The 26256-nt window shown below is 35.3% G+C and overlaps 1 protein-coding gene across 1 annotated transcript in view; it reads right to left on the reverse strand.

Annotated features, from left to right (window-relative positions):
- LRP1B (LDL receptor related protein 1B) overlaps nucleotides 1-26256 on the reverse strand; it is a 1636277-nt gene that overhangs the window by 1005519 nt on the left and 604502 nt on the right. The window contains exon 6 of the mRNA XM_026453105.1: nucleotides 8599-8856. Within this exon, the coding sequence (XP_026308890.1) occupies nucleotides 8599-8856 (258 nt within the window). The remainder of the gene's footprint in view (nucleotides 1-8598; nucleotides 8857-26256) is intronic.

A 26256-nucleotide genomic window follows, 5' to 3' on the forward strand; every position in this document is an offset into this window, starting at 1 on the left:
GACAGACTGGATTAAGAGAATGTGGCACATATACACCATGGAATACTATGCAGCCATAAAAAAGGATGAGTTTGCATCCTTTGTAGGGACATGGATGCAGCTGGAAACCATCATTCTTAGCAAACTATCACAAGAAGAGAAAACCAAACACCGCATGTTCTCACTCATAGGTGGGAACTGAACAATGAGCTCACTTGGACTCGGGACAGGGAACATCACACAATGGGGCCTATCATGGGGAGGCGGGAGGGGGGAGGGATTGCATTGGGAGTGATACCTAATATAAATGATGAATTGATGGGTGCTGACGAGTTGATGGATGCAGCACACCAACATGGCACATGTATACATATGTAACAAACCTGCAGGTTATGCACATGTACCCTAGAACTTAAAGTATAATAAAAAAAAAAAAAAATGGAAAGAAAAGCTCATTGCCAGCCACTAAAAACTACACAGACCAGTGACACTATGAAGCAACTACATTAACAAGTCTGCAAAATAACCAATTAGCATCATGATGACAGAATCAAATTCACACATAACCTTAAAAGTAAATGGGCCAAAAGCCCCAATTAAAAGATACAGAATGGCAAGCTAGATAAAAAGAAAAGACCCACTGATGTGCTACAAAGAGACCTATCCCACATGCAAAGTCACACGTAGGCTCAAAATAAAGGGATGGAGGAAAATTTACCAAGCAAATGGAAGCAGAAAAAAGCAAGGGTTGCAATCCTAGTTTCTGACAAAACAGACTTTAAGCCAACAAAGATTAAAAAAAAAACAAAAACAAACAAACAAAAAAAAAAAAACAAAGAAGGGCATTACATAATGGGAAAGGGTTCAATTCAACAAGAAGAGCTAACTATCCGAAATATATATGCATCCAATACAGGAGCACCCAGTTTCAAAAAATAAGTTATTAGAGACTTACAAAGAGTCTTAGACTCCCACACAATGATAGTGGGAGACTTTAACACCCCACTGTCAAAATTAGATTATTGAGATAAAAGAATTAGCAAAGATATTCAGGACTTGAACTCAGCTTTGGATCAAATGGCCTTGATAGATATCTACAGAACTCTCCAAACCCAAAACAGAATATACATTTTTTCTCAGCAACACATGGCACTTGCTCTAAAATTGATCATATAATTGGGAGTAAAACACTCCTCAAATAATGCAAAATAACTGAAATCATTACAAACTGTCTCTCAGACCATAGCACAATCAAATTATAATGCAAGGTTAATAAACTCACTGAAAAGTCACACAACTACATAGAACTTGAACAACCTGCTCCTAAATGACTCCTGGGTAAATAATGAAATTAAGGCAGAAATCAAGAAGTTCTTTGAAACCAATGAGAACAAAAAGACAACATACCAAAATCTCTGGGATGCAGCCAAAGCAGTGTTAAGAGTGAAATTTATAGCACTAAGTGCCCACATCAAAAAGTTACAAAGATCTCAAATTGACACCCTAACATCACAATTAGAAGAACTAGAGAACCAAGAGCAAACAAACTCCAATGCTAGCAAAAGACAAGAAATAACCCAGATCAGAGTGGAACTGAAGGAAATGGACATGAAAAACCCTTTGGGGGGTGGGGAGGATCAATAAAATAGATAGCTAACTAGACTAATAAAGAGGAAAAGAGCATATTCAAATAGACACAATACAAAATAATAAAGTGGATATAACCACTGATCTTACAGAAATACAACCAACCATCAGAGAATACTATCAATGCCTCTATGCAAATAAACTAGAAAGAATCAACAAAAGAATCTGTCCGTTGAAGAAACTGACAAATTCCTGGACACATACACCCTCCCAAGAATGAATCAGAAAGAAGCTGAATTCCTGAATAATGAATTCTGAAACTGAGGAAGTAATAAATAGCCTACCAATCAAAAAACCCCAGGACCAGATGGATTTACAGCTGAATTCTACCACAGGTGCAAAGAGGAGCTGGTATCTTTTCTTCTGAAACTATTCCAAGCAACTGAGAAGGAGGCATTCCTCCCTAACTCATTTTATGTGGTTAGCATTATCCAGATAACAAAACCTAACAGAGCTACTACCAAAAAAGAGAAAACTTTAGGCCAATATCCGCAATGAACGTCAATGCAAAAAGTCCTCAAAAAATTACTGGCAAACCAAAACCAGCAGCACATCCAAAAGCTTATCTACCACAATCAAGTTGGCTTCATTCCTAGAATGCAAGGCTAGTTCAACATATGCAAATCAACAAACCTAATTCATCATATAAACAGAACTGAAGGCAAAAACCACATGATTATCTCAATAGATGCAGAAAAGGCCTTTGATAAAATTCAACATTCCTTCATGGTAAAAACCCTCAATAAACTAGTAATTGAAAGAACATACCTTAAAATGATAAGAGCCATATATGACAAAACCACAGTCAATATCACACTGAATGTGCAAAAGCTGGAAGTATTCCCCTTGAAAACCGGCACAAGACAAGCATGCCCTCTCTCACCACTCCTATTCAACATAGTATTGGATGTTCTGGCCATGGCAATCAGGCAAGAGGAAGAAATAAAGGGGATTCAAATAGGAAGAGAGGAAGTCAAATTGTCTTTGTTTGCAGATGACAAGATCCTGTATCTAGAAAACCCCATTGTCTCATCCTAAAAGCTTCTAAAGCTGATAAGCTACTCCAGCAAAGTCTCAGGATACAAAATCCATTGCAAAAAATCACTAGTATTCCTATACACCAACATTATGCAAGTAGAGAGCCAAATCATGAATCAACTCCCATTCACAATTGCTACAGAAAGAATAAAATGCCTAGGAATACAGCTAATAAGGGAAGTGAAGGACCTCTTCAATAACTACAAACAACTGATCAAAGAAAGAAAGAGGACATGAACAGAAAAACATTTTGTGCTCATGGATAGGAAGAATCAATATCATGAAACTGGCCATACTGCCCAAAGCAGTTTATAGATTCCATGCTATTCCCATTAAACTACCATTGACATTCATCAGTGAATTAGAAAAAGCTATTTTAAAATTCATATGAAATCCAAAAAGAGCCTGTATAACAAAGCCAATCCTAAGAAAAAGAGCAAGGCTGAGGGCATCACACTACCTGACTTGAAACTATACTACAAGACTACAGTAACCAAAACTGGTACATGGTACTAGTACAAAAACAGACACAGACCAGTGGAATAGAATAGAGAACTCAGAAATAAGACTGCACATCTACAACCATTAGATCTTTGACAAACCTGACATAAACAAGCAATGGGGAAATGATTCCCTATTTAATAAATGGTGCTGGGAAAACTGGCTAGCCATATGCAGAAAATTGAAACTGGACTCCTTCCTTACATCTTATACAAAAATTAACTCAACATGGATTAAAAATTTAAATGTAAAACTCAAAACTATAAAAACTCTGGGAGAAAATCCAGACAATACCACTCAGGACATAGGCACAGGCCAAGATTTCCTGACAAAATCACTGAAAACAATTGCAACAAAAGCGAAAATTGACAAATCAGATCTAATTAAACTAAACAGCTTCTGCATGCAAAAGAAACCATCATTAGCGCAAACAGACATCCTACAGAATGGAAGAAAATTTTTGTAATCTATCCATCTGACAAAGGTCCAATATCCAGAATCTACAAGAAACTTAAACAAATTCACACATGTGCGTGCCCACACACACACACACACACAAAAATTAAAAAATGGGCAAAAGACATGAAGAGACATCTCAAAAGATGACATTTATATTGCCAACAAACATGTGGAAAAAAGCTCAACATCACTGATGAGAGAAATCCAAATCAAAACCATGATGAGATACCATCTCACGCCAATCAGAATAGTGATTATCAAAAGTCAAGAAACAACAGATGCTGGTGAGACTGTCAAGAGATAAGAACGCTTTTACATGTTACAAATTAGTTCAACCATTGTGAAAGACAGAGTGGCAATTCCTCAAAGACCTAGAACCAGAAATACCATTTGACCCACCAATCCCATTACTGGGTATATACCCCCCAAAATATAAATCATTCTATTGTAGAGATATATGCACGTGTATGTTCATTTCAGCACTATTCACAATAGCAAAGACATGGAATCAACCCAAGTACCCATTAATGATAGACTGGATAAAGAAAATGGTACATATATACCATGGAATACTATGCAGCCATAAAAAGAACCAAGATTATTTTCTTCGCAGGGACATGGATGGAGCTGGAAGCTATTATCCTTAGCAAATTAACACAGGAACAGAAAACTAAGAGAACCATGTTCTCATTTTCAAGTGGGAGCTGAACGATGAGAAAACATGGACACAGGGAGGGGAACAACACATACTGGGACTGTTGTGGGGGTGGGGTGGGAAAGGGAGAGCATCAGGGGAAATAGGTAATGAATGTTGGGCTTAATGCTTAGATAATGGGTTGATACGTGTAGCAAACCACACATTTTCCTATGTCACAAACCTGCACATCCTGTGCATGTATCCCAGAACTTGAAATAAAATTAAATTAAAGATGAAAAAAAAGTCAGAATTCAAAAATTATCCAATAAGGACTTAATTTAGTAGCTCTAGTTAGAGGTTCAAATAGAACATGATTTAAGGTTGATATTAAAGCAAGCTAAGGAAAAAGATAAAAGTCTGTGAATGGGGTTAATTCAGAAGCTAAGTCCGTGCAGAATAAGCAGTTATTTTATTTTTAGCTAGGTATACTCTACTGGATTGGAGTTGAGCCCATGAGTGGCTCAAGAAAAGCTGGCTAAATCCATGTTAGAATCTTAAAAGCGATCCTTGAATTTTTCAGAGTATTGAAGAATTTACCCATAAAAAGACAATGAAAGTGTTTACTGTCCAGCTGGGGGATGACTATATGGCTCTGAGTCATCCTCCTTAATAAGAGATTAACTCAGAAAATATTCTTATCTCAATCGTCTCTATGCACTTTGTCCTGAGGAAACAGATTGAATTCAACACTTTTGTAAATCCCATAATTTTTGTTATTTTGGGTATCTGTGTCCCTACCACAGTACTCTCCAAGACAAATTTTGGGAAACAATCAGCTGCTACAAATGTGCTTTGTATGAATACTTTTCTAAAAAACAAGTTTTGCTTAGAAGACATCTAACTCCGAAGTTATCCCCAAAGTCTGCAACTTTCAGCCTAAAATGCTAAATAATAAATATTAGTTATCGTTATAAAAAATACAATTCAATAGGAAATTTAATTTCTATCATTTCCTCCAAGGTTCATTAATACAATTTATTGAGCATATTATTATCATTCATCTTGATTCTCTCACAATATTGCTTAGGAATCATGTACAATGTTAAATGTAAGACTTTTAAGGAGGCCACATCAGAATCATTGGGTCGGCCTTTTCAATGCTATAGACTTCTACAATGCACTTTTTCCACCTCCCTTCCAAGATTCATACAACTCTCTCCCACTTAGAGGACTGACTTTGCAAGCCAACATTAGTAATATTAGTAGACCTAATCATTTTTGCTTTGCTAACGTGAAAAAGTTGAGACCTAAGCGCAGCGTGGTATTTAGAAAAAGCTATAAAGTCTGACCCAAATGAAACCTACCTAATTATGCTGTGTACAATTATCTAACTACTCAGTCTCAATTTTCCCGTAAAAACAAAAGAATAGTATCTCCCTGTTGCAGATAGACTTTCAGCATATTCAACACAGTTAAAATATATCATTTAAGGTAGATTTGTTTTTCTAGTGTCTTTTACAAAAAACAGGGCTTAGATATCCCACTTCCTCATTCTTTTTAGCCATCCAGGTTTGCCTAATACATCTGAACTTTGAGTAAAAATGCCATCTATTATAAAACAGGAAGGGCATATCTCTTCTGCTTACTACACAGAGATGCAGTGGGTATCCAATGAGATGAGATGTGCAATTTTTAAAATATTGTAATAAAATATTTACTACTATATTACGGAAGTGTTAACTGCAAGTCAGTTTGACCTGCAATGTTTGATTTTCTTCTCGTAATAATCCTTTGAAAACTAAAATGTTTATATTTTCTCAAAAAAGCATGTTTCTTCATGTGAGTTAAGAGAAAAGCACCTACATATAATGGGGGTGGGAGGAACTAAAGAGAATCTCTGGAACAGTGGATAAAAGTGACAGGTATTCAGGCTGACTTCCATCAGTTCATTATTTTTGCTTATACGGTATGACAAAGATTTTATGTAATTATACATGCAAAGACTATTCAAACTTCATTATCATATCACAAACTGTCATAGTGAACCCACCATATTCAATGGCAGCTCTTCTGTGACATGTTGATAAAATGCGTGGCTTACAAGCAATGACAGAGAAGCTCAGTCCTGCTCACACCCCTGCCCCACTCCAGTCATGAAATTACTTCCACGTATTTAATCACTTTTTTCTAACATGACTATGTAATTGCATGCTTAAACTTAACCTCATCACAGATTATTTACTCAGATTAAAATATTTTCAGTGAATTTATTTTTATTATTCAAAATGAATATTCTATTTGGCATTTCACTGAATTCCCTAGCAACAACAACAACAACAAAATATATGTTTCTAGGTTTGCTGAATTGCTTAATAAATCAAATGTAATCTAAGTTATACTTATTTTCTACAAATATTCAATATGCAATTGCTTGACCTTCCTTAGATTTATTTTAAAAAATATTTGTTTTTAAAACATATATTAAAGAAGAGAAGACTACCATTATTAGGGCATATTAAGTGTAGATAAAAAGTTCGTAAGTATGCTTAGAAAATAACTCTACTGGGCAACTTAGTGAATATTTTAGCTATTTGACTATTCAGTATTCCATTCGCTGGGAAAAATACATTTGGGTTAGTTGAGGTAATCACTAATGTAGCAAGGACTAGAGCCCTGTGTTCAGTTTCCAGCTGCTGCCTAAGCCAATGTCTGAAATACTTGCATCAGAAGGCAGATAATCCTTATTACTCACATAATAGATAACACAAATTACATAATAAGGATTATCTGCCTTGTGCCATCCTTTATTAAATGTATTATTATTTAATATGAATGACCATTTCTCTATAGAGTTCTTGAAATATTCACTGCTTTCGTTATAATTTTGATCTCTTTTCACAATAAATAACTTCATCAATTGCTTCATTTATATAAGAGGATCTTCAAAACGTTCGAAAATATTTGTTAAACACTTTGTTCATTTAAGTATATAAAATTATACCTGTATGTCCTATTTTTCACAATTTGCCATTGACTCATTTACTCTAATTACAATGATCAAACATTACATAGTATTATTTCTTTATACAAGGATTAATAACCAGTTCATTTAATTGTATATGAAAAGCTTTATTATTGAAACTAGACCAAATATTCTAAATTTGAAAATCACCTTTATTCTATCACAGCATTCTTCTTTTCCACTTAACTTGATTGTACACATTTCTCTTCATTTCTTTTTTTTTTTTTTTTAAGACATAGTTTTGCTCTTGCCACACAGGTTGGAGTGCAATGTCACAATCTCAGCTCACTGTAACCTCCAGCTCCTGAGTTCAAGCGATCCTCCTGTCTCAGCCTCCCAGGTAGCTGGGATTAAGGGCATGCACTAGCACACCCAACTAATTTTGTATTTTTAGTAGAGACAGGGTTTCACCATGTTGGCCAGCCTGGTCTGGAACTCCTAACCTCAGGTGATCCACCTAACTCTGCCTTCCAAAGTGCTGGGATTACAGGCATGAGCCATTGTGCCCAGCTTCTCTTCATTTTTCTAGATTTTTATCTTAGCTGAATTTGTAAGAAACACTTTCTGTAAATCATAAATTAAATGGATACATGTTAAAATTTTCATGCTATGGTTTCCCTAAGCATACACAAAGCAATTTTTATACTTCTATGAGGAAGCAGGAAGAGAGAAGGAGAGAGAGAATATGTGTGCATCTCCGTGTGTGTGTGTCTGTGTGTGCGTGTGACATGAGATTTCAGTTTATAGTAATATGCAGGAAGAGAAGGACGGTTAGTCTGTCAAGTTTGTGACATGAGAAGTCAAAGTGAATCACAAATCACAAGTTTGTTGGAAGAGGACGTATAAAAATTGATTTGCTTTAAAGAGAGTTAACAGGTAGTTATTCCCCATTAGCATAAACCTAATTATTTGAGGTATTTTTTTAACTACAGTCAATGCCCTTATAATTATCCACTCTGTCCTTTTTTTTTTTTTTTTTAATCCCACCTTCACTATCACATTGTGAATTACCACTCAGTGAGAAAAAAAAAAAAAAAAAAAAATCAAAATTCCCAGTTAGGTGACACTGTAAAAAGTCTTAAAGAAAGAACTACAATTAACTCTGCAATTTACTACTTACCTAAATAGAGAAAGTGTATGTGTATGTGTTTGCATATGCAAAACATGTAGTGAATACAGTAATTCAAGTTCATTGTATTTGCACATACAGCTTTCCAACAGCCATGAGCTATGCTAGAAATTTGAGAATCCAGCCTACGGGTCTGTAAATAAAATCAGTAAAGGGTGGCATATAATATTTAATTGAAATACTTACTGTGGAAGGAATGAAGAATATTGATTGTCCATTCATCTGTTAATCCTCCTGCTTTTGTTATCTGCATACATTTGAGTTGATTTGAAGATTCTCTTGATTCAATCCAACAAATCATGTCTTCATTATAAATAAAATCCAGAGCATGAATTTCATTTCCATTGACTGAGCTTAGAGTTGCCATTTTACTTCCATTAAGATAGAAAATTTCAATTGTTGCAAAATTTGTGATTAATAGTATAGGTGGTCTATCTGTAGGTTCTGGAATAAAATAGAAAAAGAAGTAAGTTCAGTAAGAGTCATGATTATTTTACAGCTTTGCATTAGTTATTGAAAGCTATTTTATACACTTTTAATAAATTCATAAAATAAAAATTTTCTTATAAAAATATTTTACGTCATATGTATACTTCACTAAAAAAAAAAAAAAAACATTCTGCAGAACATTTGTATTCGTTATTTCCTTAGTCATAATGTATTGTCTAAATATGGGGACATGTCATTTACTTTTATTGTTGTAAGTAAAGGAAGTGGTGTGAATTGTGTTTCTAGAAATGATGATGGATCTAGACTGACCTCTCCATACTGTTTTGCAGGTTACCCTCATGAGCAAGGTAATGTTTTTTTGAGTTGAATGTACGAGATCAGAAACAGATTCTCTGGAGGAGAAAACACAAAGTTCATAAGTTTATACAAAGAGTGCACCTGTGACTTTGGCCTCATTGGCTCCTTGACCAACCCCAAGAGCCAAACAATCACACATTCTCTTAGTGACTAGATAGTGATTACTGAGCCAGTTCCTTCCACATCCATTTTCTATAGTCAGAAAAATAAGAGTCTAGGTGGAAAATAAGATTCTAGATTAAAAATAAACTTCTTTAATACCACTTTTTTAAACAATGCAGGTTTGTTGGTATTAGGACTGAGTTTTTGATGAACATATGCTAATTTCCCAGAGTTTCAACAGTATATTTAAAGGTAACAGTAAAATCTGATAGAAAATTAGTGTTGATAGAGTTTAGCTACACAATCATATTCAGAGTAACTCTTCTGCTAATTAAGAAATAGGAAATAGGTGGAAATCTTTAATTCAACTGCATCTAATGCATCAATAAATCCCTTTGACCATGAGGTCAAACCTATCAGACATCCCACCACTTCTCAGTAACTACTGCTACTGTCCTGCCATTATTACTCACCTAGATTATTTCAAAATTTTCTTCCTGGTTTCCCTTTTTCCACCTATGCCCTCTTCATTTTTACAATATCCCAACACACCAGCCCAAGTTATACCATTAAAATGCTAAGGCAGATAAGGTCAGTTCTTCACTCAGTCCCTCAAAGGGCTCCTATTTTAACCAGAGCAAAATTCAAAGCCCTTATAATGATCTATAAAACTCTACCTGATCTGTATATTCATTACCTCTTTAATCTCATTTCCTTCATCTCCTTACTACTCTTACTCTTGTTTGTCTCACTCCAGACACACTGCACTTCTTACTGTTCCTTGAAGAAGCCAGGCAAGCTGCCACCTCAGAGGCGCTTCTCACTTCCTGGAATAATCATTTATCAATTACTGGAATGGCTTACTTGCTCACCTCTTTTAGGTCATTATGCAAATGTCATCTTAGGTGAGGCATCTCTTAGAACTTTATCTTCTAAAAATTTTAAGACCCTGCACTTTCTACACACCTTCTATTTCTTTCTTATTCACCAAACATAGTATGTTTTACGTACTTTTCTGATTATTTATTTTACTTCTGTTTTACCTCTAGTATCTAGAGAAAAAGCCTAGAGCTTAGTGATCATTCAATACCAGTTTTCTGAATAAATAAAAAGGATACATGGAATTCTCACACAGAAGACTTCTTTTGAAACACTTCATGAAATGCAAAAAAAAAAATTGTTTATTTAACCTATGAAGGGAATTCGGATTATGACTAGCTATTCAGAAAATTTCATAAATATCATTTGACCATTCTGTAAGAAACTGAAGCTGAGCACTGTAAAGGTAGGGCAAAAGCAAGAGCCTATACTATAACTAATGTAAGTAACTAAGTCTAAAGTTTTGAAGCAATATTATTTAGTGGTCTTTTCTTGTTTGTTTGTTTCTGGCATGGGCCAGGATATCAAGCACTTGTGTTTCTCTCAAATAGAAGAGCCCACCAGCGAATATGATTTGGGGCCTCCCCTCACAGGCTTAAAGAAATCCTATAATTCATGCATTGGAATTTTTATCCCCATCATGCCAGATCCCTATTAACTTCAACAGCGGTGGTACCAAGTTCAAGCGGCCAAAGAAGAGACACAAGTAGCAAAAAAAAAAAAAAAAAAAAAAAAAAAAAAAAAAATTAAGAAAAATTACACACAGAGACTGTCCAGCAGCAGCAGACTGGATGAACCACTACCACTTGTGAAAAGCACACAGCTTATTGTATCTTCTGCAACCTCTGCTGCTAATACCCAGGCAAACAGGGTCTGGAGTGGACCTCAAGCAATCTCCAACAGACCTACAGCTGAGAGTCCTGACTATTAGAAGGAAAACTAGCAAACAGGAAGAACACTTATACCAAAACCCGCTCAGTACGTCACCATCATCAAAGACCAGAAGCAGATAAAACCACAAAGATGGGGAAGAAGCAGGGCAGAAACACTGGAAATTCAAAAAATAAGAGTGCATCTCCCCCTGCAAAGGAGCGCAGCTCATCGCCAGCAACGGATCAAAGCTGGTCAGAGAATGACTTTGACGAGATGAGAGAAGAAGGCTTCAGTCCATCAAACTTCTCAGAGCTAAAGGAGGAATTACGTACCCAGTGCAAAGAAACTAAAAATCTTGAAAAAAGAGTGGAAGAATTGATAGCTGGAATAATTAATGCAGAGAACGTCATAAATGAAATAACAGAGATGAAAACCATGACACGAGAAATACGTGACAAATCCACAAGCTTCAGTAACTGACTTGATCAACTGGAAAGAAGAGTATCAGCGATTGAGGATCAAATGAATGAAATGAAGCGAGAAGAGAAACCAAAAGAAAAAAGAAGAAAAAGAAATGAACAAAGCCTGCAAGAAGTATGGGATTATGTAAAAAGACCAAATCTACATCTGATTGGGGTGCCTGAAAGTGAGGGGGAAAATGGAACCAAGTTGGAAAACACTCTTCAGGATATCATCCAGGAGAACTTCCCCAACCTAGTAGGGCAGGCCAACATTCAAATTCAGGAAATACAGAGAACACCACAAAGATACTCCTCGAGAAGAGCAACTCCAAGACACATAATTGCCAGATTCACCAAAGTTGAAATGAAGGAAAAAATCTTAAGGGCAGGCAGAGAGAAAGGTCGGGTTACCCACAAAGGGAAGCCCATCAGACTAACAGCAGATCTCTCGGCAGAAACTCTACAAGCCAGAAGAGAGTGGGGGCCAATATTCAACATTCTTGAAGAAAAGAATTTTAAACCCAGAATTTCATATCCAGCCAAACTAAGTTTCATCAGTGAAGGAGAAATAAAATCCTTTACAGATAAGCAAATGCTTAGAGATTTTGTCACCACCAGGCCTGCCTTACAAGAGACCCTGAAGGAAGCCCTAAACATGGAAAGGAACAACTGGTACCAGCCATTGCAAAAACATGCCAAAATGTAAAGACCATCGAGGCTAGGAAGAAACTGCATCAACTAACGAGCAAAATAACCAGTTAATATCATAATGGCAGGATCAAGTTCACACATAACAATATTAACCTTAAATGTTAATGGACTAAATGCTCCAATTAAAAGACACAGACTGGCAAACTGGATAAAGAGTCAAGACCCATCAGTCTGCTGTCTTCAGGAGACCCATCTCACATGCAGAGACACAAATAGGCTCAAAATAAAGGGATGGAGGAAGATCTACCAAGCAAATGGAGAAAAAAAAAAAGCAGGGGTTGCAATCCTAGTCTCTGATAAAATAGATTTTAAACCATCAGAGATCAAAAGAGACAAAAAAGGACATTACATAATGGTAAAGGGATCAATTCAACAGGAAGAGCTAACTATCCTAAATATATATGCACCCAATACAGGAGCACCCAGATTCATAAAGCAAGTCCTTAGAGACTTACAAAGAGACTTAGACTCCCATACAATAATAATGGGAGACTTCAACACTCCACTGTCAACATTAGACAGATCAACGAGACAGAAAGTTAACAAGGATATCCAGGAATTGAACTCATCTCTGCACCAAGCGGACCTAATAGACATCTATAGAACTCTCCACCCCAAATCAACAGAATATACATTCTTCTCAGCACCACATCACACTTATTCCAAAATTGACCACATAATTGGAAGTAAAGCACTCCTCAGCAAATGTAAAAGAACAGAAATTATAACAAACTGTCTCTCAGACCACAGTGCAATCAAACTAGAACTCAGGCCTAAGAAACTCAATCAAAACCGCTCAACTACATGGAAACTGAACAACCTGCTCCTGAATGACTACTGGGTGCATAACGAAATGAAGGCAGAAATAAAGATGTTCTTTGAAACCAATGAGAACAAAGATATAATATACCAGAATCTCTGGGACACATTTAAAGCAGTGTGTAGAGGGAAATTTATAGCACTAAATGCCCACAAGAGAAAGCTGGAAAGATCTAAAATTGACACTCTAACATCACAATTAAAAGAACTGGAGAAGCCAGAGCAAACACATTCAAAAGCTAGCAGAAGGCAAGAAAAAACTAAGATCAGAGCACAACTGAAGGAGATAGAGACACAAAAAACCCTCCAAAAAATCAATGAATCCAGGAGTTCGTTTTTTTGAAAAGATCAACAAAATTGACAGACCGCTAGCAAGACTAATAAAGAAGAAAAGAGAGAAGAATCAAATAGATGCAATTTAAAATGATAAAGGGGATATCACCACCAACCCCACAGAAATACAAACTACCATCAGAGAATACTATAAACACCTCTACATAGATCAACTAGAAAATCTAGAAGAAATGGATAATTTCCTGGACACTTACACTCTTCCAAGACTAAACCAGGAAGAAGTTGAATCCCTGAACAGACCAGTAGCAGGCTCTGAAATTGAGGCAATAATTAATAGCCTACCAACCAAAAAAAGTCCAGGACCAGGTGGATTCACAGCTGAATTCTACGAGAGGTACAAAGAGGAGCTGGTACCATTCCTTCTGAAACTATTCCAATCAATTGAAAAAGAGGGAATCCTCCCTAACGCATTTTATGAGGCCAACATCATCCTGATACCAAAGTCTGGCAGAGACACAACAACAAAAAGAGAATTTTAGACCAATATCCCTGATGAACATCGATGCAAAAATCCTCAATATAATACTGGCAAAACGAATTCAGCAGCACATCGAAAAGCTTATTCACCATGATCAAGTGGGCTTCATCCCTGGGATGCAAGGCTGGTTCAACATTCGCAAATCAATAAACGTAATCCAGCATATAAACAGAACCAAAGACAAAAACCACATGATTATCTCAATAGATGCAGAAAAGGCTTTTGAAAAAATTCAACAGACCTTCATGCTAAAAAACGCTCAACAAATTTGGTATTGATGGAACGTACCTCAAAATAATAAGAGCTATTTATGACAAACACACAGCTAATATCATACTGAATGGGCAAAAACTGGAAAAATTCCCTTTGAAAACTGGCACAAGACAGGGATGCCCTCTCTCATCACTCCTATTCAACATAGTGTTGGAAGTTCTGGCTAGGGCAATCAAGCAAGAGAAAGAAATCAAGGGTATCCAGTTAGGAAAAGAAAAAGTCAAATTGTCCCTGTTTGCAGATGACATGATTGTATATTTAGAAAACCGCATTGTCTCAGCCCAAAATCTCCTTAACCTGATAAGCAACTTCAGCAAAGTCTCAGGATACAAAATTAATGTGCAAAAATCACAAGCATTCTTATACACCAGTAACAGACAAACAGAGAGCCAAATCATGAATGAATTTCCATTCACAATTGCTTCAGAGAGAATAAAATACCTAGGAATCCAACTTACAAGGGATGTAAAGGACCTCTTCAAGGAGAACTACAAACCACTGCTCAGTGAAATAAAAGAAGACACTAACAAATGGAAGAACATACCATGCTCATGGATAGGAAGAATCAATATCGTGAAAATGGCTATACTGCCCAAAGTTATTTATAGATTCAATGCCATCCCTATCAAGCTACCAATGAGTTTCTTCACAGAATTGGAAAAAACGGCTTTAAAGTTCATATGAAACCAAAAAAGAGTCCGCATTGCCAAGACAATCCTAAGTCAAAAGAACAAAGCTGGAGGCATCATGCTACCTGACTTCAAACTATACTACAAGGCTACAGTAACCAAAACATCATGGTATTGGTACCAAAACAGAGATATAGACCAATGTAACAGAACAGAGTCCTCAGAAATAATACCACACATCTACGGCCATCTGATCTTTGACAAACCTGAGAGAAATAAGAAATGGGGAAAGGATTCCCTATTTAATAAATGGTGCTGGGAAAATTGGCTAGCCATAAGTAGAAAGCTGAAACTGGATCCTTTCCTTACTCCTTATACGAAGATTAATTAAGATGGATTAGAGACTTAAATGTTAGACCTAATACCATAAAAACCCAAGAAGAAAACCTAGGTAGTACCATTCAGGACATAGGCATGGGCAAGGACTTCATGTCTAAAACACCAAAAGCAACGGCAGCAAAAGCCAAAATTGACAAATGGGATATGACTAAACTAAAGAGCTTCTGCACAGCAAAAGAAACTACCATCAGAGTGAACAGACAACCTACAGAATGGGAGAAAATTTTTGCAATCTACTCATCTGACAAAGGGCTAATATCCAGAATCTACAAAAAACTCAAACAAATTTACAAGAAAAAAAGAAACAACCCCATCAAAAAGTGGGCAAAGGATATGAACAGACATTTCTCAAAAGAAGACATTTATACAGCCAACAGACACATGAAAAAATGCTCATCATCACTGGCCATTAGAGAAATGCAAATCAAAACCACAATGAGATACCATCTCACACCAGTTAGAATGGCAATCATTAAAAAGTCAGGAAGTAACAGGTGCTGGAGAGGATGTGGAGAAATAGGAACACTTTTACACTGTTGGTGGGATTGTAAACTAGTTCAACCATTATGGAAAACAGTATGGCAATTCCTCAAGGATCTAGAACTAGATGTACCATACAACCCAGCCATCCCATTACTGGGTATATACCCAAAGGATTATAAATTATGCTGCTATAAAGACACATGCACACATATGTTTACTGCGGCACTATTCACAATAGCAAAGACTTGGAATCCACCCAAATGTCCATCAGTGACAGACCGGATTAAGAAAATGTGGCACATATACACCATGGAATATTATGCAGCCATAAAAAAGGATGAGTTTGTGTCCTTTGTAGGGACATGGATGCAGCTGGAAACCATCATTCTTAGCAAACTATCACAAGAACAGAAAACCAAATACTGCATGTTCTCACTCATAGGTGGGAACTGAACAATGAGATCACTTGGACTCGGGAAGGGAAACATCACACATCGGGGCTTATCATGGTGGGGGAGGGGGGAGGGATTGCATTGGGAGTTATACCTGATATAAATGATGAATTGATGGGTGCTGACGAGTTGATGGGTGCAGCACACCAACATGGCACAAGTATACATATGTAACAAACCTGCACGTTATGCACATGTACCCTAGAACTTAAAGTATAATAATAATAAAAAAAGAAAAGAAAAGCACACAGCTTATATAGCACGTTCCCTTAGCACATTTCCCCCACCATCCTGCTCCGCCCCACCACCTGCAACGTCCATGTGGCAACCTTCCTTTCTTAAATTGTTACTTCTATCATGTGCAACTGCCACATACAGGGTCTGCTTAAGTTACATTATTGTTGTCAAATGCATCTGCCATAAACCTCTCCTCCCCCAAGAAATTCCCTCAAGTCATAGGATTCCTGTCTGCCTTTAACAAGACTTTAAACATTTTTTATACATAATAACAACAAAACAATAAAACAAACAAAAATAAACCAAGAAAGCCTCAATGAGATTATAAAACTAAATAGCACAACAGTTTTTTCCCAATGGAGAAAACAGAGTTATCCTGGATTACATGAGTATAAGCCCACAACAAAAATGTTCTTACAAATGCTAAGATTATTTCCACACACAAAAAAGTTCTCTCAGAAGCATCAGTAGAATTGTGAATCATCTCTGCTTAACATAACCTTGTCAATTGACCACATCTGAGCCTAGTTAGCTAGTCACCTTCTCTCCTAATCTCTTAAATATATCTTGAACTGTGTTTCACTTGCCCTCATCATTCCTAAATTTGGGGATCTAGACTTAGTCTTCCCTCTACTCTTACTTTTGTCACTTTACTGTTGACCTTAGGACTCTTGAAACCTGTTGGATCATAGATTTCTCAGGTGATAGTAAAATCTTAGATGGGTGTGTAATCAGGTTAACAAAGATAGGCTGACAATGTCAGTCCTTAGTGTCTTCATTTGACAACTGAAATGACCTTAGTGAAACTACTTCTCACTCAAAATGACCCACTATGGAAAGCATCCTTGCTGCAAAGTTTTATGCAAAATCCAGATTTAGACAGCCATTTTTTTGGCTAGCTACTGGTCAGTAAACTTTTGTATGTCATAAACATTCTTTGAAGAGAGGCTGGAATATAAAGGCGTGTTGAGATTCCCCTGAGAAACTGAGATGGAAATGGGTTCATGGTTAACACAGGCAATGCTTATTTGACAAAATTAGTCAACTTATTTGGTTTTGGTAGCTGCTTATTGAGTCAATCAGTTAATTGTTTTAGTGAAAAACATAACCAGTAATTCTAAAGTCAGGTGCTTCATAATCTAACAGGGTTTGATTTAATAATGGTGACTTTAAAAAATCAAAGGACATACTGGAGGAAGGATACCTACAACATAAGTTGTGAATGCTTTATTTAAGTAATCTTCATTGGTCTTTGCTAATTATTAACTGTGGTTTACCTCTTGAGACAGAAGGTCAAATATGGAGGAAGGAAGCCACTGAAACACAAGAACCCACAAAAAACCTCAAGGTCTAAGGATCCAATTCTTTCAGTGTATTTCAAGTTGAAAGCTGGCATAGCCCTGGCAAATATGTAATCTAGCTCTTCCTGCACCGCATCTAATCTCTGTTGTGCATCATTACCACATGCCAGTTGAAGAGCACCAGCTTGGGTAACGTGGATACAAGACTGACCAGAATAGATGTGATGCTCTTATTGGTTGTCATCCTTAGTCAATGGACAGTTTTCCCAAAAGAACACTTGAAAAGCACATTAGATGACTTCAATCAAAGGGATACCTGCATCAACACTTAGTGAGAGGTAATGAACATTAACCTTCCACATAGAAGATACTGAAGCACAAACAAGCACTCGGTTGACATTTTAACTTAGAGAACCAAGACGTTGGTTGAATAAACACCTACAGCAGGTTGTCAACTGATTCACGGTAGAGGAGAAAAATTGTCCTCATACTCCTCATCACTCCTTGTATGTTGACAGACCTGAAACATTTCTCTCTCCTGGGATGGAGCATTGTATTTGTGTTCTGTATGATCAAAAAATGATTTGATTTTTCCAGTAATGTATTTGTATTCATTAGTGCCACAACCTTTGAAGACTGATTCTAAAATTGTGAATTGAAAAGAGGAACTTGGAAATGTGGAAATGCTTATTTGACCAGGTTCATAAAAATAACTATTTATATTCCAAGTCACTATAACCATGTCCTTGAAAGCCTATCCTTATCCTCTCACAGTCAAAAGTATACTAAAAGTGGATTTATTTACTTACAATAATATGATTTTGATATATAGTTTGTGCTAAATAAACGTTTTCAGTGTGTATAAAAACTTGTCATTTTTAAGATTTCATTTAAACCTCCAGTTCTTCTATTCAATTATAAGAATATTAATTTGGCTAGTTTCCTTCTAAGTGATTGAAGTAATGAATTCAGATATTAACAAATAATTATGTAATTAACAAATATATGTATATAATACATGTATATATAAATGTATATAATCTAATTGTTCTATATTTTAATTTTCTTTAATTGAACCTGTAATTGTATGTGTAAGCAATTATCTCCACTAAATGAAGTTCCCAGTATGTGCACATCAATATTTCTGAAGTCAAAGATGAAAAAAATTCCAGTTTTAACTGAATAAAAGGTTGAATAATGACTCGCATATAAAGTATATAAAATGGAGAGTCAGACCAATGTTGTGAGAAAACAGAAAATTGTAATCTACACAACACAAAGAATTGGTTTTAAGCCAGTCATGAACTTCAAAGATTGAAAGAGGACTTTTTTCAGATTTACTCTTATTTTATCACATACAAATTATATAAAGGCTGTAAAAATAAGGAAAATGGGTATGCAGTTAGAAATGAGAAGACTAAGAACTTCTAATCAAAATCATTAAAACTTATGTAAGAAGTGAATTACTAATATATGAAACAAAATGCAGGCAATCTGTAAAAGGTCTATTTATTTATTTTTATTTTATTTTTTTGGTGTGTGTGTGTGTGTGTGTGTGAGGGAGTCTTGATCCACCTAGGCCGGAATGCAGTGGCATGACCTCAGCTCACTGCAACCTCCACTTCCCAGACTCAAGCCATTCTACTGCCTCAGTCTCCTGAGTAGCTGGGACTACAGACACGCACCATCATGCCTGACTACTTTTTGTACTGGGATTACAGGCATGAGCCACTGTGCCCAGCCAAAAGGGCTAATTTTCAAAAAAAAACTTATAAAATTATGCAAAGAACAGAAAAAGTTAAATACGTAATATTAGGAGAAAATTATGTAGTTTAAAAAGGAGAGATACAGAATTATGGTGTGGAGAAAAAAAGAGAGAGAACGTATTAGAGTATTCAAATATATAATAAATTATAGATCAAAGTCAACCAACCAAACTGAAAATATGAATCACGTTAATATCATATAAGTGAAAAAAAGATATAACATTGAAATATTTTCTTTTTCAAAACATACTGGCCATATTGATTTCTCCCTGTTTTCATTCTTTAACTATTTTTAATGAAAAAAATCTCTTTACCAAGATGAATAATATTCAGAATAATGACATATTGCCATATACCAAAAGAATATATTCTATCACATTTTATTATAAAAATAACATATAACCGGGCATGTTGCTCATGCCTGTAATCCCAGCACTTTGGGAGGCCAAGGTGGGCGGATCACCTGAGGTGGGGAGTTCGAGACCAGCCTGACCAACATGGAGAAATCCTATCTCTAGCTGGGCATGGTGGCACAGGCCTGTAATTCCAGCTACTAGGGAGGCTGAGGCAGGAGATTCGCTTGAACCTGGGAGGTGGAGGTTGCAGTGAGCTGAGATCGTGCCATTGCACTCCATCCTGGGCAACAAGAGCAAAACTCCGTCTCAAAAAAAAATAATAATAATATATAAATCAAATGTGGGAAAATGAAAATGTATTAACAACTGTATTGGACTGAGCAAGAAAATGAATATTGCTATAATTTATCTTAGCACTACCTTTTATCATCACAATATATTTATGCTGAAGTATTCTTTGGGTAGACATTTTAATTAATTTATTTATTTATCTGGTATTTATAGATCTCAGCATTAACTGGGATCTGAAAGAGATCCGTAAGACAGTCTGCCTTCAAGAAAGATATAATCAAGTAGAAAGTTTAAGATATCTGTGAAGAACTATATTTTTATAATCAGGTATGACATCTTTCATAAAAGATGTATAGTTTCATTGAGTTTCAAAGAATGGCTAGATATGTCTGTTTAGTGGAAGCACAAGTTTCCTGATGGTGATGGTATTTGGTCTCAGCCTTGCCTTAATGGCAGAGTAAGAATTCAATATGCAGAGATGGATAAAAGAATGTCAAGCAAAAGAAACAGCTTTGATAGAAGTACAGATGTGTGAAAGATTTGAATATGTTGAGGAGAGATTGACCTCAGCTTTTCAGTTTTCTGCAAGGTACAATACAACATGCATAACTGGTGGAATATTTCATAATGACACTAATAATAGTTACTGTTTTCTGAGCATATTTTAGGAGCTAGACACTGTAATACATAGTTCACATTTATTAGCTTATTGTATAAGCACAATATCCCTTTGATTCAGCTAATATTTACCACATTTTAATATTAATAACTCACTTAAGTTAATATAACTGTTAAGTGAAAATAACTGAGTTCAAAGTTATAGAGTTTTATAGTAGCTGACAAAATAGGTTAAGGACAAAATGTACAGGCTATTGAATGTCAAGATAATGAAATTATTTTTAATTTTGGCTGCAATGGGAAACTAGAGTTAATTGTAGAAATACAGTATAATGTGATCAAAACTATGCTTTAAGAAGATCAAGTCTAAAATAATATGTAAGATATTATTTGGGTGGGTAAAATATAGTGAGAGAGATAAGTAGAATACAGTGAGAAGTATACATTTCCCACTCAACTTTCCAAATTGTATGTTTTTGCTTTTATTTTGGGGGGTTATTTATTTAAATTGACACAAATTTATATGTCTTTATAGTGTACAACATGATGTTTTGAAGTATATCTACATTGTGGAATAGTTAAACCTATGTAATTGACATATGCATTACCTCACATAGTTACCATTTCTGTAGTAGGAACATTATATAGTAGGAGCATTATGTAGTAGGATCATTATGTTAAATGAAATAAGCATTATGTTAAATGAAATAAGCCAGTCATAGAAAGACAAGTACCACATATCTCACTCATGTAGAATCTAAAAATGATGACCTTATAGAAAAAGAGAGTAGAATGTTTGTTACCAGAAGCTAAGGCATTTGGGGGATCACATTGGGGAGATGTTAGACAAAGTATGCAAAATTACAGGTAGGAGTAATTAGTTAAATAGATCTGTTTTCCAGCATGGTAGCTATAGTTAATGATAACATGTTGGATTATTTAAAAATGTTCTCGCTTTTATTTATAAATGGTAGAGTATAATTTTACTTTTTGACTGGTAGAGTATAATTCATGTCAGAAGTATAATTCATGTGTACATTAAGGTAAAATGGAAATGTCTTACTTACACACTGCCTTGAAATCTAGAGTGAAGTTGGAAAGGAGTTAAGAGAATGGAAAACGATATCTTTGTTCCTGTTTAGATTCATGAATTGCAGAAATGGAGAATGGCCATATGTGGCAACATTCCTACTGGAAGCAGAGGTCATTAGGAAAAATGTAAGCCCCAGAGAATTCTCAGAGTTTTCCCTAAGTAAACCTCTTCTATGGTCCTCCAAACTAGATTCTACATGTCACATAGAGAATGGCATTAATTTCATTTGTTTTTATAAAGAAAGTAACCCAAAATTATGAAAATCTTGTGGACATAGGTAGCAGATATCTGAATTACTGAACATAAAAAGGCCATTTTAATTTCTCAGAAACTAGGTGACGAGAAACTAAAGTAGGAAGTGTTGAGATCTTAAGTAGAAATAGGTTGGTGTAGTAAAGCAGAAGTTCAAAATTGCAGTTATTATTGTATTGTGGACAATGAGTGGCATGAAGTCAAGGATTATTTGGAAATTTTAGATGTGGGTGATGGGGAGAAAAGGTATCATTAAAATAAACAGTAAGGGAAGAAAGTAGAATCAGTTTTTAGAAAAGATGATGAGTTCAGTATTGGCACATTAGTCCAATGGCTAAAGCTATGTTTTTTATCTTGTTTTGTTTTGTGTTCTATATATATATATATATATATATATATATAGAGAGAGAGAGAGAGAGAGAGAGAGAGAGAGAGAGAGACAGGGTCTCACTGCGTTGCCCAGGCTGGTCTCAAACTCCTGGTCTCAAGTAATCTTCCTTCACTTGGCCTCCCAAAGATCCAGGACTATAGGCATGAACCACTGTGCCAAACCTGTGCTTTTTAATCTTGTCTTTGGAAAAACTCACCCAGGTAAACTACTGATGAACCTGAATTAACCATAAATCTTAAAACAAGTTAGTCACTTTGCTATTTAGACTTTAGTAGTGAAATACTGGTGCCTTCATTTAAAGAATATTTCAACTTGAAATGTGATAATTGAGAAGCTATGCAATATATTGTTTTTCTGGAAGAAGACCCATTTTATAAGCACAACAAAAGACAATAACATCATCCCCTCCCCAGCACAAACGTATCTTTTCATTTTGCAGATTGGTGGCTCTCACAGTTTCCCTGTTTTGCAGAGAGCTGGTCTAACCAAACCAAGGAGGTATCTCCTCTATTATCTGAAAGTCTTACTGGCACATGGCAAGTGTTTCATACATGAATGAAACGTGGAGGATTGTTTGAATATGAACTCCCCAATGTTTTTTAAAGAGACTTTACTGAATTAATACATTGTAAAATAATAATGTATTTCAGTAAACACAATAAAATAAATAATGCAGTTATTTTAATCAGAAAAAATGATAGAAATGTAATTGATAACCATTGAAAGTTTGTAAGTAAATCTCAAAATTTCAGAATATAATTCATTCAAATTTTAGATTACTACGTGAATATTAGAACTCGCAGACCGTCTAGTGATGGTCAGTTTACATTAGTTACTGAGAAGTGGCTAATGGCAGCTTTAAAATCTCCTAGTCACCTTTCTCATTGTAGCCAGTGGAAAATGCTTTAGCTACAGAAAAATATTTTCTCTACTCAGACTTCTTTCTCTATGTTATAGATTAGTAACGTTTGAGTTCAAAATGTAATAGGTATTGACTCATTTGAAAATTGCTTCTAAGTAACTCCTATTTGTAAAGTAAGTTCAGTTTGAAAACATGAGTCCGTAAAAGAGCCACATTTAATATGACCCCTGAAAGGGAAACACTGCCTCCGTATTTGAATATTTATTATCCATTCAACAAATATTTACTGATCCTGGCTAGCTTCTGCCAGGGTCTAGATGCTAGCAATACAACAGTGAACAAAACTAACAAAATCTTTGCTTTTACAGAGCTTACATTTTAGTACATAAAAAAGACAATAAGCAAGTAGACAAACACTAATATTATTTGGCGGTGATACATTCTATGAAAGTGAGTAAAGTATAGGAGTAATGGGGATGAGAGCTGATCCTTAGAGAGGGTAATCTCATTCAGAATATATTTACAAGTTAGAAACAAAGGGTTTGAGAAAAAAGAGTGCAGTGAAGGATGAATCCAATATTTTGGCTTAAATAATTAGGTGAATGTTGGTAACCTTACCAAGATGAAAAACTGAAGAAAGAGCATTATTAGGAGAGAAAATCAAAAGTTGATAGAGTTTGATATTTCTGTTAAATATCCAAATGGAGATATTGAATATGTAATCGGATCTGTGAGTCTGGAGTTCAACAGTCATCATAACTGGTGATAAAAACTGGGGAGTCTCAGTCTCTTGGTATTTTTTAAAGCCATGGCAGAGGGTTTTTAAGGCCATGATACAGGATGGAAGGTCCTAGGAAATCAATAAAAAGAAGATGTCTAAAGGACTGAACGCTGAATCATGCCAAAAATATTGGCAAAATGAAGATAATAAAGCAAAGTAAACTGAGAAAAAATGCCCAGTAAGGCAAGAGCAAAATTTCAAGATTGTGCTGCTTTAAGAGGTAAAGTCTTCAAGGAGACAATTGTCAGTTGTGTGCCTAAGACCAATAGTTAACTAATGAGGCAATGGGAGGTCACTGAAGACCTTGGCAATAGATGTGAGTGATAAGAATAGTGTACAATTCATTGAAGGGGATTCAAGAGCAGAGCAAAGGAAAGTGGAAAAGGAACAACAATCCATTGAGTTTTTCTACGCAGGGAAAAGAACAATGGAGAAGCAGCCGGACAGGGATATAGGTTTAAAGGAAGTTGTTTTGCATCATCTTTGCAACACACTTGTATGTTGGTGAGAATGACCTAAGAGAAAAGAAAATATCAGCGATTCAAGAAAAAAAGAAGACAATTGTATGAGTCGAGTCCTTGAACAGGTGAGAGAAGATAGGATCCGTGTACATTTGCAGGATTGACCTTTAATAGGAGAAAAGTCCATTGGTTTTCTAATTTAAATAAGAGTAAGATGGGGTGATTAGTTCTAGATTCAAATAGACTAGTAGAGTTAATGGAGTTTGTGTGAGAAAATTCTCTTTTAATTGCTTATATTTTCTCAAGGAAATATGAAAAAAGATCGTCACCTTCCAATAAGGAGAAGGGAGGTAGATGTACAAAACTCATCATCTGGTAATGGAAAAAAGTAAAGGTCATTTAATATATTTCACTGTTGTCTGACAAGGATTTAAATATAAAATTTATAAGTAAGATCACTAATTTCTACTTTGCTATTATAGAGATTAAGTACTCTAAGTACTCAGTTATTCTGATGTGCCAAACTTCTAGCTACTTTATCAGCTATGTTCTTTATAACTTGATGTTCTAAACATCCAAAGAGTACTAAGATATAATTTATGTATTTTTTTTTATTATACTTTAAGTTCTAGGGTACATGTGCATAACGTGCAGGTTTGTTACATATGTATACATGTGCCATGTTGATATAATTTAATAATTTGGTCAGGATTATATTTCATGGGAGGTATAGACAGCAGCTGTGTGAGTCCTAAAAGAAATACACACGTTTAAAAATGAAATCAATGCAACAGGTTTTCTCGCCTCAAGATTAAAATGATTTTAGGCAGCCTGATTAGGGGAAATATGCAGAATATTAGTTATCTCTGTCAAAGGCAATTGTGTTCTCCAGGGGAAGGACTGCCCAAAGGGCATTCTCTAACTGCTTTTATTACCCCAGATTTTTTTCAATCCCTGTTGATTGAAACTGATACAGAGAATGCCTTGAAGACACTGAAAAATCAATTTTTTCTTATAAAAATATCAACATTATTCTGTCTACTCGAATTTTAAGGTTTTTTTCCCCCTAAGGATTTCAATAGTGATATACTTTTATATTTTTCCAAGTAAAGCAACAGAAAAGTATATACCTATGTATATTCTTGCCTCATCTATTTAACCATTTGTAATTTTTATAAATTTAAATGTGTTTCCTTCCTTTTTATTTTCATTAGAATATCCAATTTTAAGATAGAAAACAAGAGTTAAGTGTAGAGGGTGATATAATTTCTCTCACATTCTAAATTGAGGATTTAATCAATAATTTGATAGCTTGTCTACAAAAAATTATAAAAAGCATGATAGAAATTTCTGCCTATCTGTTGTGCTATTTATAAAAGCAAAGTTTATTGACTGTCGCACCCAGAGCCCATAAATACAGCCATGTCATTTTTCATACTCAAACACAGAAGTTCTCAGCTAGATTGCAATAAAAATATGTTATGAAGAAAATGGAAGACATGTTTTTTTTTCCCTGTCTGATATTTTCTTAGACTAAGAGTAAATGAAAGGTGTCATGACACATAAAACACCATGGTTATGACTCTGCTATCAATCTTGCAACTTTGTTTCTGGAAAAAAGATTAAAAATGTCAAGAAAGGTGCTAGACTGTGAAGATGATATCCCCTAGCATAAAAACAAAAACCAAAACCAACATAGAATAATAATGAGGAGA

The sequence above is a fragment of the Piliocolobus tephrosceles genome, chromosome 11 (assembly GCF_002776525.5).
Source record: "Piliocolobus tephrosceles isolate RC106 chromosome 11, ASM277652v3, whole genome shotgun sequence".
Classification (NCBI taxonomy): Eukaryota; Metazoa; Chordata; class Mammalia; order Primates; family Cercopithecidae; genus Piliocolobus; species Piliocolobus tephrosceles.